The sequence below is a fragment of the Leptidea sinapis genome, chromosome Z, assembly GCF_905404315.1.
Source record: "Leptidea sinapis chromosome Z, ilLepSina1.1, whole genome shotgun sequence".
Lineage (NCBI taxonomy): Eukaryota > Metazoa > Arthropoda > Insecta > Lepidoptera > Pieridae > Leptidea > Leptidea sinapis.
Window position 1 is genome coordinate 316133 of NC_066312.1, and position 12980 is coordinate 329112.

At 34.8% G+C, this 12980-nt stretch overlaps 1 protein-coding gene across 1 annotated transcript in view; it reads right to left on the bottom strand.

Moving 5' to 3' along the window:
• Positions 1 to 5297: 5297 nt before the first annotated feature.
• The window catches only part of LOC126978756 (uncharacterized), a 72558-nt gene continuing 64875 nt past the window's right edge, over positions 5298 to 12980 (bottom strand). Inside the window, exons 5-6 of the mRNA XM_050827806.1 lie at positions 9959 to 10118; positions 5298 to 7499 (exon numbers count right to left, since the gene is read on the bottom strand). Coding sequence (XP_050683763.1) covers positions 7296 to 7499; positions 9959 to 10118 — 364 coding nt within the window. The 3' untranslated portion in view covers positions 5298 to 7295. The remainder of the gene's footprint in view (positions 7500 to 9958; positions 10119 to 12980) is intronic.

Consider the following 12980-nt stretch of genomic DNA (forward strand, 5'->3'; position numbering starts at 1 on the left):
ACATTTTTTGATTCTTGTGTTGAGCTACTCCTCCAATATCACTGGGAAACATAAATACTTATAATATTTTTATATAAATCCGTTTCCAAAGTAGCTAACGCTTTACTAAAGTGTGCAATGTGCTTTTACTTTGAAAGTGGGCGTTGTTTGTGATTCGGTTTCCCTTTTATAATTTTACTGTTACATCCATTAATCGCCCAGTAAATGTATACTTTGACAGAAATGATAGCAGCCATTAGATACTCGTAGCTATTCGTCACAAACAAAATCAAACTGAGAATTAGGTACTTGAGAATCGACAAGAACCGGCAAGATACTCAACAAATAAATACAATTTAGTTAATCATTATAATTAAATGATAAGCTACCAATCAGTAAGACGTCTTTCGCCTGAAATGATAATTCCTATTTTAGTAATTAGTACAAGATGTCCTCGAAATTGATAGAAGATAGGTACGAACTACCAACTAATATAATAGGTACATAATAAACTAACTGACAACAAAGCGCCTTCATAAAATATAGACGTTATTGGTCATTACAATTAATGTGACTATCTTGAATTAAATTAAGTAAGTAATTATTATTGCAAAGATTACCAACTGAAACATGCCTTTTATAGGAGTTTAGGTACACACTTAATTATTTTATCGTTTGTTTTGATACTTATCCATTTCATAATATTGTATATTTTATATCAGTTAACCATTCATATTCGTTCATTATATTAACCTTTATTTCAGTTAGTACCTTAGGTGGCTGGACAGATCAAGATATGATCATTTTGGTAGACGAAGCCTTTAAAGCTGGTTATCGTATGTTTAGTAAGCCCTAGTTTATTCCGGAAAACCTATAATAAATGTTTTAATAATTATTAATAAATAAACTAATGCGAATTAATTACTATACATATTATTTTTTTCAGATACCTACATCACCTTTGTACGAAAACGAAGGTTTGTTAGGATCAGTTCTAAATATTATTGTTATCGAAACATAATTTGGTTCGAGACGATATTTATATAACGGCTAAAATAAGTAAGTTAATTATTTATTCATTTCATAATGGATTTATCGATTCGTAGAACAATTAAGGCGCTATAGTCCTAAAAAGTAACATTTTTAAAAATCTACTTAAAATACTTCTACAAATTTTTTGACATGTTTATCTTCATTTCTTTATCTAAATTATCGCTGTTTCTAAAACACGATTACGAAAAAAAATCTCCATAGATTTATTTTTTGAAAAATAGTCATTTTTATTTGAATTGTTTATATTATCATAAAACTATGATAGCTATAAACACAAAACTTATTTTATTCGATAGTTTATTAGTATTTATAAGTTTTCACTGTGGGATTTATCAATACGCTTTGTGAATTATTTTATATTAATTTTTTTCGTAATAAACCAAACGCGACGCCTTGGTTGCATGCTCGCTCAAGCCAGCAGTACGCCCGTGACCACTGTCAAGGAAGGTACTGTGTTCGTGTCTCTCGGGCTCACATTACGTAAGATTTTAGCAAACAAGTACAAAGCGGGATTCATAGTAAAAAATTAATGATGATGCGACAGCGTATTTGTTGAAATATATAGGTAAATGTAAGTCGGAAAGAACTAAAATAAAATTTACGTAATATTATTTTGAATATTATGCCACGTGGGATTTTTGTATATATATGTACTTTAGGGAAGTTAGATAAATCCAAGATGACCGCCGCACAAAATTATGATTTCAGCAATAGGGATATCGTGTCCGGGGTTCTCGAGGGTGCAGAGAACGATTCTGTGATCATTTTTGAATTTCAAAGATGGCCGCCGCTCATGATTATGATTTCAGCGATATGGATATCGTGTCCGAGGTTCTCGAGGGTGCAGAGAACGATTCTGTGATCATTTTTGAAATCAAAGATGTCCGCCGCACAAAATTATGATTTCAGCAATATGGATTTCGTGTCCGAGGTTCTCGAGGGTGCAGAGAACGATTCTGTGATCATTTTTGAATTTTAAAGATGGCCGCCGCTCAAAATTATGATTTCAGCAATATGGATATCGTGTCCGAGGTTCTCGAGGGTGCAGAGAACGATTCTTTGATCATTTTTGAATTCAAAGATGGCCGCCGCTCATAATTATGATTTCAGCAATATGGATATCGTGTCCGAGGTTCTCGAGGGTGCAGAGAACGATTCTGTGATCATTTTTGAATTCAAAGATGGCCGCCGCTCATAATTATGATTTCAGCAATATGGATATCGTGTCCGAGGTTCTCGAGGGTGCAGAGAACGATTTTGTGATCATTTTTGAAATCCAAGATGGCCGCCGCACAAAATTATGATTTCAGCAATTTGGATATGTTGAAATCATAATTTTGCGCGTAATATAACATTTCTCTCATACGTCGATAAAAAAGATTTACTTCAAAAATGCATAAAAAATATTATCACAGTAATTCCGTACTCTAGCACAACTTACAGTTTTAAAAAATATTACGCGGTCCTTCTGGGTCGGCGGTTGACCCGCATCGCTCGGTTCGTTCTCAGCCATGCCCGACGCGTCTCCACGCGTACCTATCGAATCTAACGTTCGCGCAATTTTTACCTAGTGTTGGGAAAACCTTGCCTTAATGAGCCTGCAACAGTGTGATGACCTGACCTGATGGTAAGTGTCCTCTTGCGTTATTTAGGAGTAGTAGGATAGTCCATCGTATGGCGAAGGTAGTGATTAGCAACAAAACTCTCAACAAGAAAGGCAAGGCAAAGCAAGAAGGATGTTTCTTGTGTTTATTTTATAATATTTCTGTTTCTGACATCTTACTGATTATCAAGTTAATAAGTCAACACGTAATGTAGATCTAACAATAAAATGTTGATTTATTACACATTGATCTTTGTTTGTTTTTGTTAAAGCAAACATTTACTACCTAACTATAATTAAGTTCAGGCGGTAAATAGGTATTTCACATGATTTATTTATTTATGGAAGAGAAGGTAACTGAGCGTACGGTCTCCCCTAATGTGACCAGTGACAGTGATCACTTGATCACCGCGCGCACCTCACTCTCTTACGTAACATCAGGTCATTATTTTTATATTAAAGATGAATGAAATCATGAAATGAAATTTATTATTCTTTCTGCGATTTTGTTTTAGTGTTTACTGGCAAGTGACACTCCAACTCGCTGCAGCCAGTACCTACTGGTTTACATCACAAGCTGAGTATCAGCATCCTCTTTTGTCACACAGCATATTTGGTAAAGTTAAGATTAGGAATATATAAAAAATGTCTCAGAAATAAAAAATAACACTACTCTAAATGATTAATTTTTAGCTTCTCAATGTTTTGACTGGCTGGCCACAAATGATATAATTAATTATTATATTAATCTACGATATACCTACGTACTGGGGGCCTACTCCTAAAATCGATATTCGATAAATCGTGGCATTAGTCGGGTCGAATCCTACTCTTAGTTACATCGTAATCAATATCAAAACGATGATTGAACGAACGAAACATTATTCGATATTATCGGGCCTAACCCTACTCTTAGTTGAAAATGTCAGAAACGAATATTCGAATGTCACAAATAATCAAACGTCACTTTTACGATAATCTCAACGACACCTTCTAGGCTGTCGATGCTATTATAGTTTCAAGGTGTATAGATATATTTGCCATACAATATACATACTTAATAAATATTATTGAAATAATTATATGTGATTTACTATTTAACAGGATTTTTTTGCTACTAAATCATTTTGTTGATCGTTTATGCGTAGAAATAATGCAAATGGCCGCCTGAGAAATAGGAAGTCGACGAGAAGGGTTGAGTTAATTTTTTTTAACGATTAATTTAACGATAAACGATAAGGAATTCGAACATTTGTTAGAGTAGGATAGTTGCGATATATTCGGAGTATTATCGTATCGTTCCGAAAGTATCGTTGTCGATTTTGCGAGTAGACCTCCTGATTCTATACGAAAATTCACTTTACTTTCAAATTATAGACAATTTTATGAGACTCGATGTCGGTGAGTTGTTCAGAGCAGGCTGTGTCCTCTAAAACTGACCACAACTTGTAGTTTATTGGGTTTAGACGAGGGCCATTCTTAAGCTCTTATAAAGTCCGGCTCCAGCTAAGCTTTCGTAGCTTGTGACCAGTTAAATCTTATTTTTAAAAAGCGTATTCTAAGAGGTCACATGATCTGAGACAGTCACTTTTGCTTAGGATTTATGAAACAAGGTTTGTTTTAAAAAGTGATGGTTTCAGAAAAACTGTTCAGATTGCCACTTTATGTTCTAATTAGAAGAAAATTAATGCCTTTTCATTTAAGGTTCCTCACATAATGTGAGATTATCAGGAAATAACAGATGTGATGTGATGACGAAACGAACAATGTGTTTTTATGTCTTTTTGAAGTGAAACTTCTTTAAAATCATTGTGATTTGAAACTCGATGAGACGAAAAAGCGAGACAATCAGGAAAATGTAATAGGATTCAGCCCGCCAGAGAATGAGACAGACCCATAAATACATGAAATTTAACATTGGAGAAAATGAAATAGGAAGCATTATAGTGTTTTGGTACCAGGCGATCATAGTGGAAGAAGAGATTGTTTTACGTATGACGCGAGTATTCCTTGATATATTCTGACGCCATGCGCACGACGTATTACTACATAGACACCAGGGAAACATAAATATGGTAGCGGTGATAGTAATGTCTTTCATAGCGGTTGAAATCATGTGTCATCCTAGCAACATGTACCAGGACCTCATTTGCAGTTGCATTAAAATGTGCATTGTTCATGAACGTCTAAACAAAGCACATTTTAAAATTATCATATAAGTGTAATTACCCATTGTTGGTCGTGGTTCTCTTTGTGCTCTTCTTCGTACTCCTCTGCCCTCCACTCGTTGTTACCAAGGTAAACTCCCAATTTACTTGAACCTCAGTGTTGTACGTGTGTTTGTTTATACGTGTTTGTGCGCATGCATAGTATAAAGCTTGGGAAAGGGCATCATAGCAACCTTGGTTTTTTGTATACGGGTACGTATTATACGTTGGTAAAGATTTTTCATCATTTTTATAATAAAGTTCTTCATCATTTTTGAAGGTTTCACTTCTACCACGTGTGAATTGCACACATGTTTTGTTATGACGAATTGCCTTAAAATTAAACAATTTTTTCTATTTGGTTCAAAGAAAAATTTAATGACACTAACCACAGATTTAAATATAGTATACAATGGACATCGAAGCCTACACATAAGACAAATGATACGAAAACAAAGGCTTTATATATTTATTTAAAATAAAATTACAATTAATAAATTTGTACATACTCATTGATAGACAATCATAATAGAAAGTAAATATTTTATACAAATATGTCATTTAATATTTCTTCAAACATAAATTTAAATAATTATTGGAAAAAAAAGAAGCTAATAGAAACATGAATGTAATGGAAGAAAATGAAACGATACAAATGTAAGCCTGTAACATAGATATAGTTCCCTAATGACAATGTTTTACTGACAAATAAAACACATTATTGAGGAACATACTGGCGTCTCACTCACAGCTAACTTATGATAGAAGCGATCAAGTAGCCGGTGACAAATGTCGATCACTATCGATCGTTCGCGACGCCGCGACTGGTTACTTATTATCTGAACACATCTCTTGTTACACGCAATCATCGACGAGAGGCATTAGAACAAATACAAAAGAGGTTACAGCGATCCGAAGCTTCTCTCTTTGTTAAGACACATACATAATAAATATTTGTGCTGAAACGGTTGCACTTAAACAATAAACAAACACTTACTATTTGTATATGCTTCACAATTAATCTGTAAGTAACAAACAGTTTTCGCAAATAGACACAGAGCCAGCTAGAAGCTTGATTCGCGAATATATTAATTACTTAATATAATAATCGCATCAATAATAACGTCATACAACTAAACAATAATTGTTATGGTTCATATAAAGTACTGAACTGTACAAAACATCAAATGACGAACAAAATAAAGCGATGTAGTGTGCCTACCTTATTAATATACTAGAGACACATCGCCTGAGTCAATATTATATTGATTATCGCCATAACTCTAAAACGAATCCAAATAATAGCTAATAACAAACAATCTAAATAATAATATGTAACTTAATGTAATGATTCTATTCACCTATCTATCTACTTAAGGATACACATCCACTTAAAGGACTTGTTTAATCTCAATAGATTTACTTAAATACCGTTAATAGTCTGTTAAAATAATCACAGTTTGCTGACATAGTTCTATAAAGAAGCAAACAAATACACAAGAATGCTATTGAGATGCTGACATTAGCAGAATTAACTTTGTACATAATTGTCCATTAAGATGGTTTGTTTCCAATATTTGAACATGGGAGATCTGAATGAAAGCCAAGTAGTGTTCTACCCTCGCGGACATGACACCCGGGGGACACTAACATCTACGAAATATAAACTAGCGGGAGACTGCAGCACCACCTAACATTATAATATGTAGCACTAGTGGACGAAAGATATCATACTCGGATAGTGCTTACTGAGTAGCCAAGGGGAACAAACAAACAAACAAACAAACACCTGATACCGTCTCAATACTATTTTACTGATAATACTTTCATAAATAAACATATAAAAATATAGGTACATTACTACTATGTTTCTAAATATTATTCAACACAGATTTAACTTATCAACAGTCTGTTAAATAAATTATCATTATTAAAAGTTCAGGTATCTCCAACTCACAATTAAATATTGTTCTGTTAATCTGATCAAATATAAAACTTTCTCTTTAAATAACTTTTATTTTAATTCATTAGAGCTCTCTCTGATTTGATATATTTTTTATTTTTTGAGATTCTAATCTCACACAATCATCAATAAAATGACATCCCTTATCATAATATTATGTTTTATTAAGTTATTAAATAGACACGATATATATATATTGTATATATGTAGCCAGACTAGTTACAGTAAAAACTTTGTAGCCTATCACGTGTTTTACAGAAAAGTAGCTATTTTATAAAAATATACAACGGAAAATGCAAGTCCAACAACGAGGATTTTTAAAATGTCAGGAATATGAATCTCGATTAGAATGAGCACAGAACTATGTTTCAGAGTACATAATATATAGAGGAGAGCAAACGATAGCACCGAATAACACCGACCGCGACATAGTGAGAGTAGTGACAATAAGCTGTGTGTTACCGATGCCGGATGCCGTGTGGCGAGCGACTTACTGCACGACGCAGCACTTACACATCGGCTTCTTCTTGATGGTCACGTGCTCGGGCTGCTGGGGCTCCTGTGGGGGGGACCGCTGCACCTCCACGTGCCCGGACTTCACTTCGCCCGCGGCGCCGTTTTTCGTTCCGTTCAGCAGTTTTGGCGCACTTTGCACTGGACTTACTTTTGTCTTTGTCTCTTCCAACTGATTTGCCTGTGAACGAGCGCAATGTTAATTACACGGAATTTAGAAACAAAAGTTATAGCTCGACTAAGGAAACCTTTTACACTTTAGACACTTTGCGATTATGAAATAAGGAAAAATCTTCCCTAACACGAACACGCCTATAGTCAAGGCAAATCAACCCAATCTGACCTTTACTGTGTGACATCTCTTGTAGATTATCACGCAAACAAACAACTTCAGGCGCATTTATTGCTATCGTAGTCACCTTTGACAAGACCCCTTTTACTATCATAGGCCGAGCGCTAGCTGAGCACAATGTTGATCCTACATATCGTATCAAGGGAACTCTCCTGCCGCTGCCCTTCAGCTAAATGCGTTCATGGATACGAACGCTCGATGTATAAATGTCTCACCCAGGGGCGTGCATTCCATATATGCCAATAGGCATAGCCTACCTACCATATTTAGATTCTAAATAATATACCTACACTAGATTCCAAGTTAATTCAGATAAATTTAGTTCTTTTAGTATATAATCAAACTTATATTGAACACCCAACTAGTAAGTTTTTCGCTACACGATATACTAAATACGTTCCGATAAGATAGTAGGCAGTTCCGATAATGCTTACTCAAGCCTAGTGGAATACGTCCAATTTCTATAACAAAATTTATTTGTCAAGGTTATACGACCACAGCAAAAAATATACAATGACTAGTAAATCGTTCTTAAATATGACCATCGCAATTTGACTTCTTTGGCACTTCTACGGTAGGCAAGCTTATAACAGTTAGAACTGACAACTATAGCTGTCACGGATTAAACCAACGAAAGAAATTATACCTACATTATGATTTATGAGTAATTATTATGACGTATCTCGTTCGCTTAGTGTCCGAGTTTCAACAGTATTGCGCTCCCATAAGAGTGTTGACATCGCACATGTCGTGATTCATGATTGTGAGATATAAAATATGACATTTCCGTAAATAAAAATATTGTCTAGTAAACAACAACAACAGCGCCATTTTTTTAGTTGTTGTGTTTTCGTGTACTTTATATGAGGGGCGTGAATTATTAATATAATTACATTAGTTATTTGTTTTGTATTGATTTGTTTATTGTTAATTATATTTAGTGTTTGTATTGGGAAAAAAAGAAGTTGTTGTGTGTTTTGTGTTTAAAATTGGTCACAAAAAGTAATTAAAATATAATCGAGAAATTCCAGTGTCGCTATTGTGGCGAAAATACGATTTGTTTACAGAAATTAGGTACCTAAGTATCCTTTTGCACAATTTTCGTTCGTAGATAAAATAAAAATTGTTTCTCTTAATGGACCAATACCAAATATTAGTTTACCTCAACAAAAAGGTAAAACTATGAGATATTTCAATACCAAGTATTACGAAAAATACACTTGGCTAGCTGGATGCCGCCATTCCAATTTATTGTTTTACTTGACCTGCTGTTTATTTTCTACAACGAAGACTGTGTGGAATGATATTGGTTACGGTGACATAAATAATTTGACAAATCTTGCCAAAAAACACGATCAATCTGACAAAACGGCAGAAAAATGTTGATAAGTGAACTTATATTTATCCTTATAACAGGAACTAAATTTTTAAATATTAATCGCAACTACGACAAGTTAGGCTTACAGTGCCTACCGCGCTGGAAAACCAATGCACGCCCCTGGTCTCACCCTGTAGATACGCTCCTGCGATGCGGTGATAACTAATAGCATCGGATGACTCGATTACCTCTTCCACAAAAAAGAGATTCCAAAGAAGCGATACCTGCCCAATCGGCCAAACTGACACGTCGATATATCAGCCTAAACAGACACGATATCCGAATCATGGTACCCACAGTACGTAACACGTCACAATTTTTTTTATATGAAAATAAGGGACGAGACGAGAGGGACGTTCAGCTGATGGTAATTGATATGTCATGTCCATTACAATGCTGTGCCGCTTAGGATTATAACTTCATTTCATTTTTTTTTCAGGATCATAACCCAAAAATTCTGAGCGGCACTACAAATCCGCTCTTCACCTTGAGACATAAGATGTTAAGTCTCATTTGCCCAGTAATTTCACTAGCTACGGCGTCCTACTAATATTTACACATTACTGCTTCACGGCAGAAATAAGAGCCGTTGTGGTACCTACCCATAATCTAGCCGGCATCCTGTGCATCGAAGCTTCTCACTGGTATATATAAACACCTTTTTACAATCGGCGTAACAGACTGCCCTAAGCGCAGAGGAAGTCTGGCTGAGGACGAAACAGACACTCATGTACCTCTGGAATGTGCAGGAGTGGCCAATCAACAGACAAAAACCTTAGAGAACTCGTGGAAGGAGCTGGGCTGATTGGAGTAACTGGCCGATACTGCACGCAAGATGGACCCAACCTAGTGGTTGAATTGCGGAGTGGTTGCCTGCATAGTCGTATATATAATAATAGTGTTAACTCACATTATGGTTGTTTGCGTCTTGGTCGTGGTCCGGGCTCAGCGCCGGGCCGGCGGGCGTGGGCGTGATGGGCTTGCCGCCTTTGATCAGCGACACGATCTCGTCGGCCTCCCTGCTGAGGTCGCCGTCGGGCCGGAATGGATTATCCCATCCACTTTCAGTGCTGAAAATTTGTTACTGTAACGTGATTATACTGTTTCAAAATGGCTTTCTTCTCATACGGAAGGTAACATTTGATGTCGGGACAAAGGCTTGATCAAAGGCACATACGCCCATAACTATTGCAACATCAGCCTCTAAGTAAAGCGTGTGTGCTTTTTTTATGTAATAAAATATAAGCAGCCATTCTCTGTTGTTACCCCAGAGGAATAACAAGATCATTGCCGACCTTATAAAGCGTCCAATAACCGTATTTATGAATTTGAAAACACATTGGTATGTGGCGAGCGAGGATCGAACCAGGGGTTCTGTGGTTGGAGACAACGGTTCTATTTTTTGTTTTAATAACGAAATGTTGTAAGAGTTAGACAATGTCGTATACATAAAGTAACATTATAGTCGTATGCCAGATTTAATATTCGTACAAGATCACACAGCTCAATCCTGCAGGTTTTTTTTATAAAACTAATTTTAAATGAATGTTGTACAGTACATGCGATAAATTAGCGATATTACATCTATGTAAGAAACGATGAAAATTCGCACTACATGCTGACAAAATCTTCGCACTGTCTAAATAAAATATTTTAACAATATAATTTTTTTTCATCAATTCTTTTAGTTCATCTTACGACCAACCATGGGCCTGAAAGTATATTTGCAAATTACTACTCGGGCGAATCAAAATGACACCTAGCTCAAATGTCGTTTGTGCAATGTATAATATGCAAAAAAGTTTTTGTTTCAATTTTACTTTGTCGTACGAAAACGAATAGTATTTTTATCGTCTTATAATATATATAATTCACGTGTCATGGTGTTAAACTTTGAACTCCTCCGAAACGGCTTGACCGATTCTCATGAAATTTTCAGTGCATATTGGGTAGGTCTGAGAATCGGACTACATCTCACTTTTCATCCCCCTAAATGTTATGGGTGGTCCACACCATTTTTTTATGTATTTTTTGTATGTATTTTTTAATTATTTTGACATTTTTGCTTGATTATGAGTCAGCATTAAAAAATACATAAAACTTCAAATTTTCAGCCATCTACGATCAACAGTTACTTTTGTATCGCGATTTTAATATCGGCAATACGTTTGCTGGGTCAGCTAGTATTAATGTATAATATTAAATGACATAGATGTATCGGTTTTAGGTTATAACTTGTAGATGTCATTGATTTATATAGAGATAAATCAAAAATAGTTATACGTATTTTTTTGTATTAGATTCTTTTATTTACCAAAGTTATATATTTTTGCTATCCAGCTGATCGTCACTTTCATGAATTTCTATTATTTCAGAAGCTATATCGTTATCATTGTCATTATTATCTAAAAATATCTTTTTCAATAAAAAACGTCCAAACGTAACAATGACAACTAAAATTTTAAAAAGTACAATTAAACACGTTTTAACCTATTAATAAGTATATCAATTAAACAAGAGCTTATCTTCTATCTAATAACATAATATGTTAAAAAATCTAAATTCCAGAACTCCACTCGAATATTTATAGGGGGCCTAAGCTCCATACAATACTGATCATTCTCATTTGAAAGGAAAAGCAAGTTATACAGTCTTCAACAAATAAGACTTGTGGATTCAAACCACAGAACAGAAAAAACGAGTAGAAGCGGCATCATGTCATTTATCTATAAATATGTAATATGTGTGTATTACATAATAATTCCGGCTTTATGATAGGCCTAAATTCACAATCACGAAAAGACATAGCTACAAATTTATTTCCATAAATTTCGAATTTAATACAATTACGCTAATCACATATTTTTAAAGTGATTATGAAAACTTTTTCTTTAACTGTGAAAAATAACATATAAAAACGAAAGACGAACTCTGTAACCATAGATTTGACTTCTGTCAAAATACCTAGTGTTGTAATGAATTAACATATCGATAAGTTTGTGAAAACTAGAAATGATGTAATCAGGGTTGATAAAGTATATTACCGATAAAATACGTCGTAAGCTAAAATAATAATAGGCCAATATTATTTCTTAGGTATAGTTTTATTAAAAATAATAGATTATATTTAGCTCAATTCAAATAAAATCAAGACAGCGTACGCATATAGTCTTGGAAAGTCAGAATACCAATATTATATTGGGAAGCCTGGGAAGCAATACACGCATAAAACATAGTCTTTTTTACAAGTAAAAAAAAGTCAAAATGGCAAAAGAAGGCATATTTGTATTTTTTTAAAAGATAGTTATTATGCTTTACTTGACATCAAATGACTGTTCTTACTTGAGCCTCAAGTAGATACGTTTGTACACAATAGTGGCGACAGGGTAACCGTCCACATGCCACTTCCACTAGTTTTTTCGGTTTTAGTGATTCAAACAGACTAATGGTATCCATAGATAAAACACCCATTAGGGCTTTAGTTGGAAGTTTTAGCCCATAAGATGGCCAACTCTACTACGGTCAATTGGGTTGACTCGATGCTGTCGAGTAGAATTGGAAGATTGAGGCTACATGGAGTCTGTCTTTTGAAGTTATGACCACTGAAGGATGTCCACAAGGAGGCGTCATCTTGCCTCTACTATGGACCCTTGTCATTGATGAGCTTCTCTATAACATGGATGAACTTCGTATCGACACTCAAGGTTATGCTGATGACTTAGTGATAATAAATCGAGGCGACAGCCAAAGTAATATCTCGTACCTTATACAGATGATATAATATCCAAATGGTGGCAAGATAATGCAATGGTGGTAAATGCTGAACAAACCGTCCTGGTACCTTTTACTAGGAAGCGGAAGTTGGATAGTCTCATGCCCTCACTACTTATTAATAAATCTATACCGTTTTCCAATAAGCTAAAATATCTGGG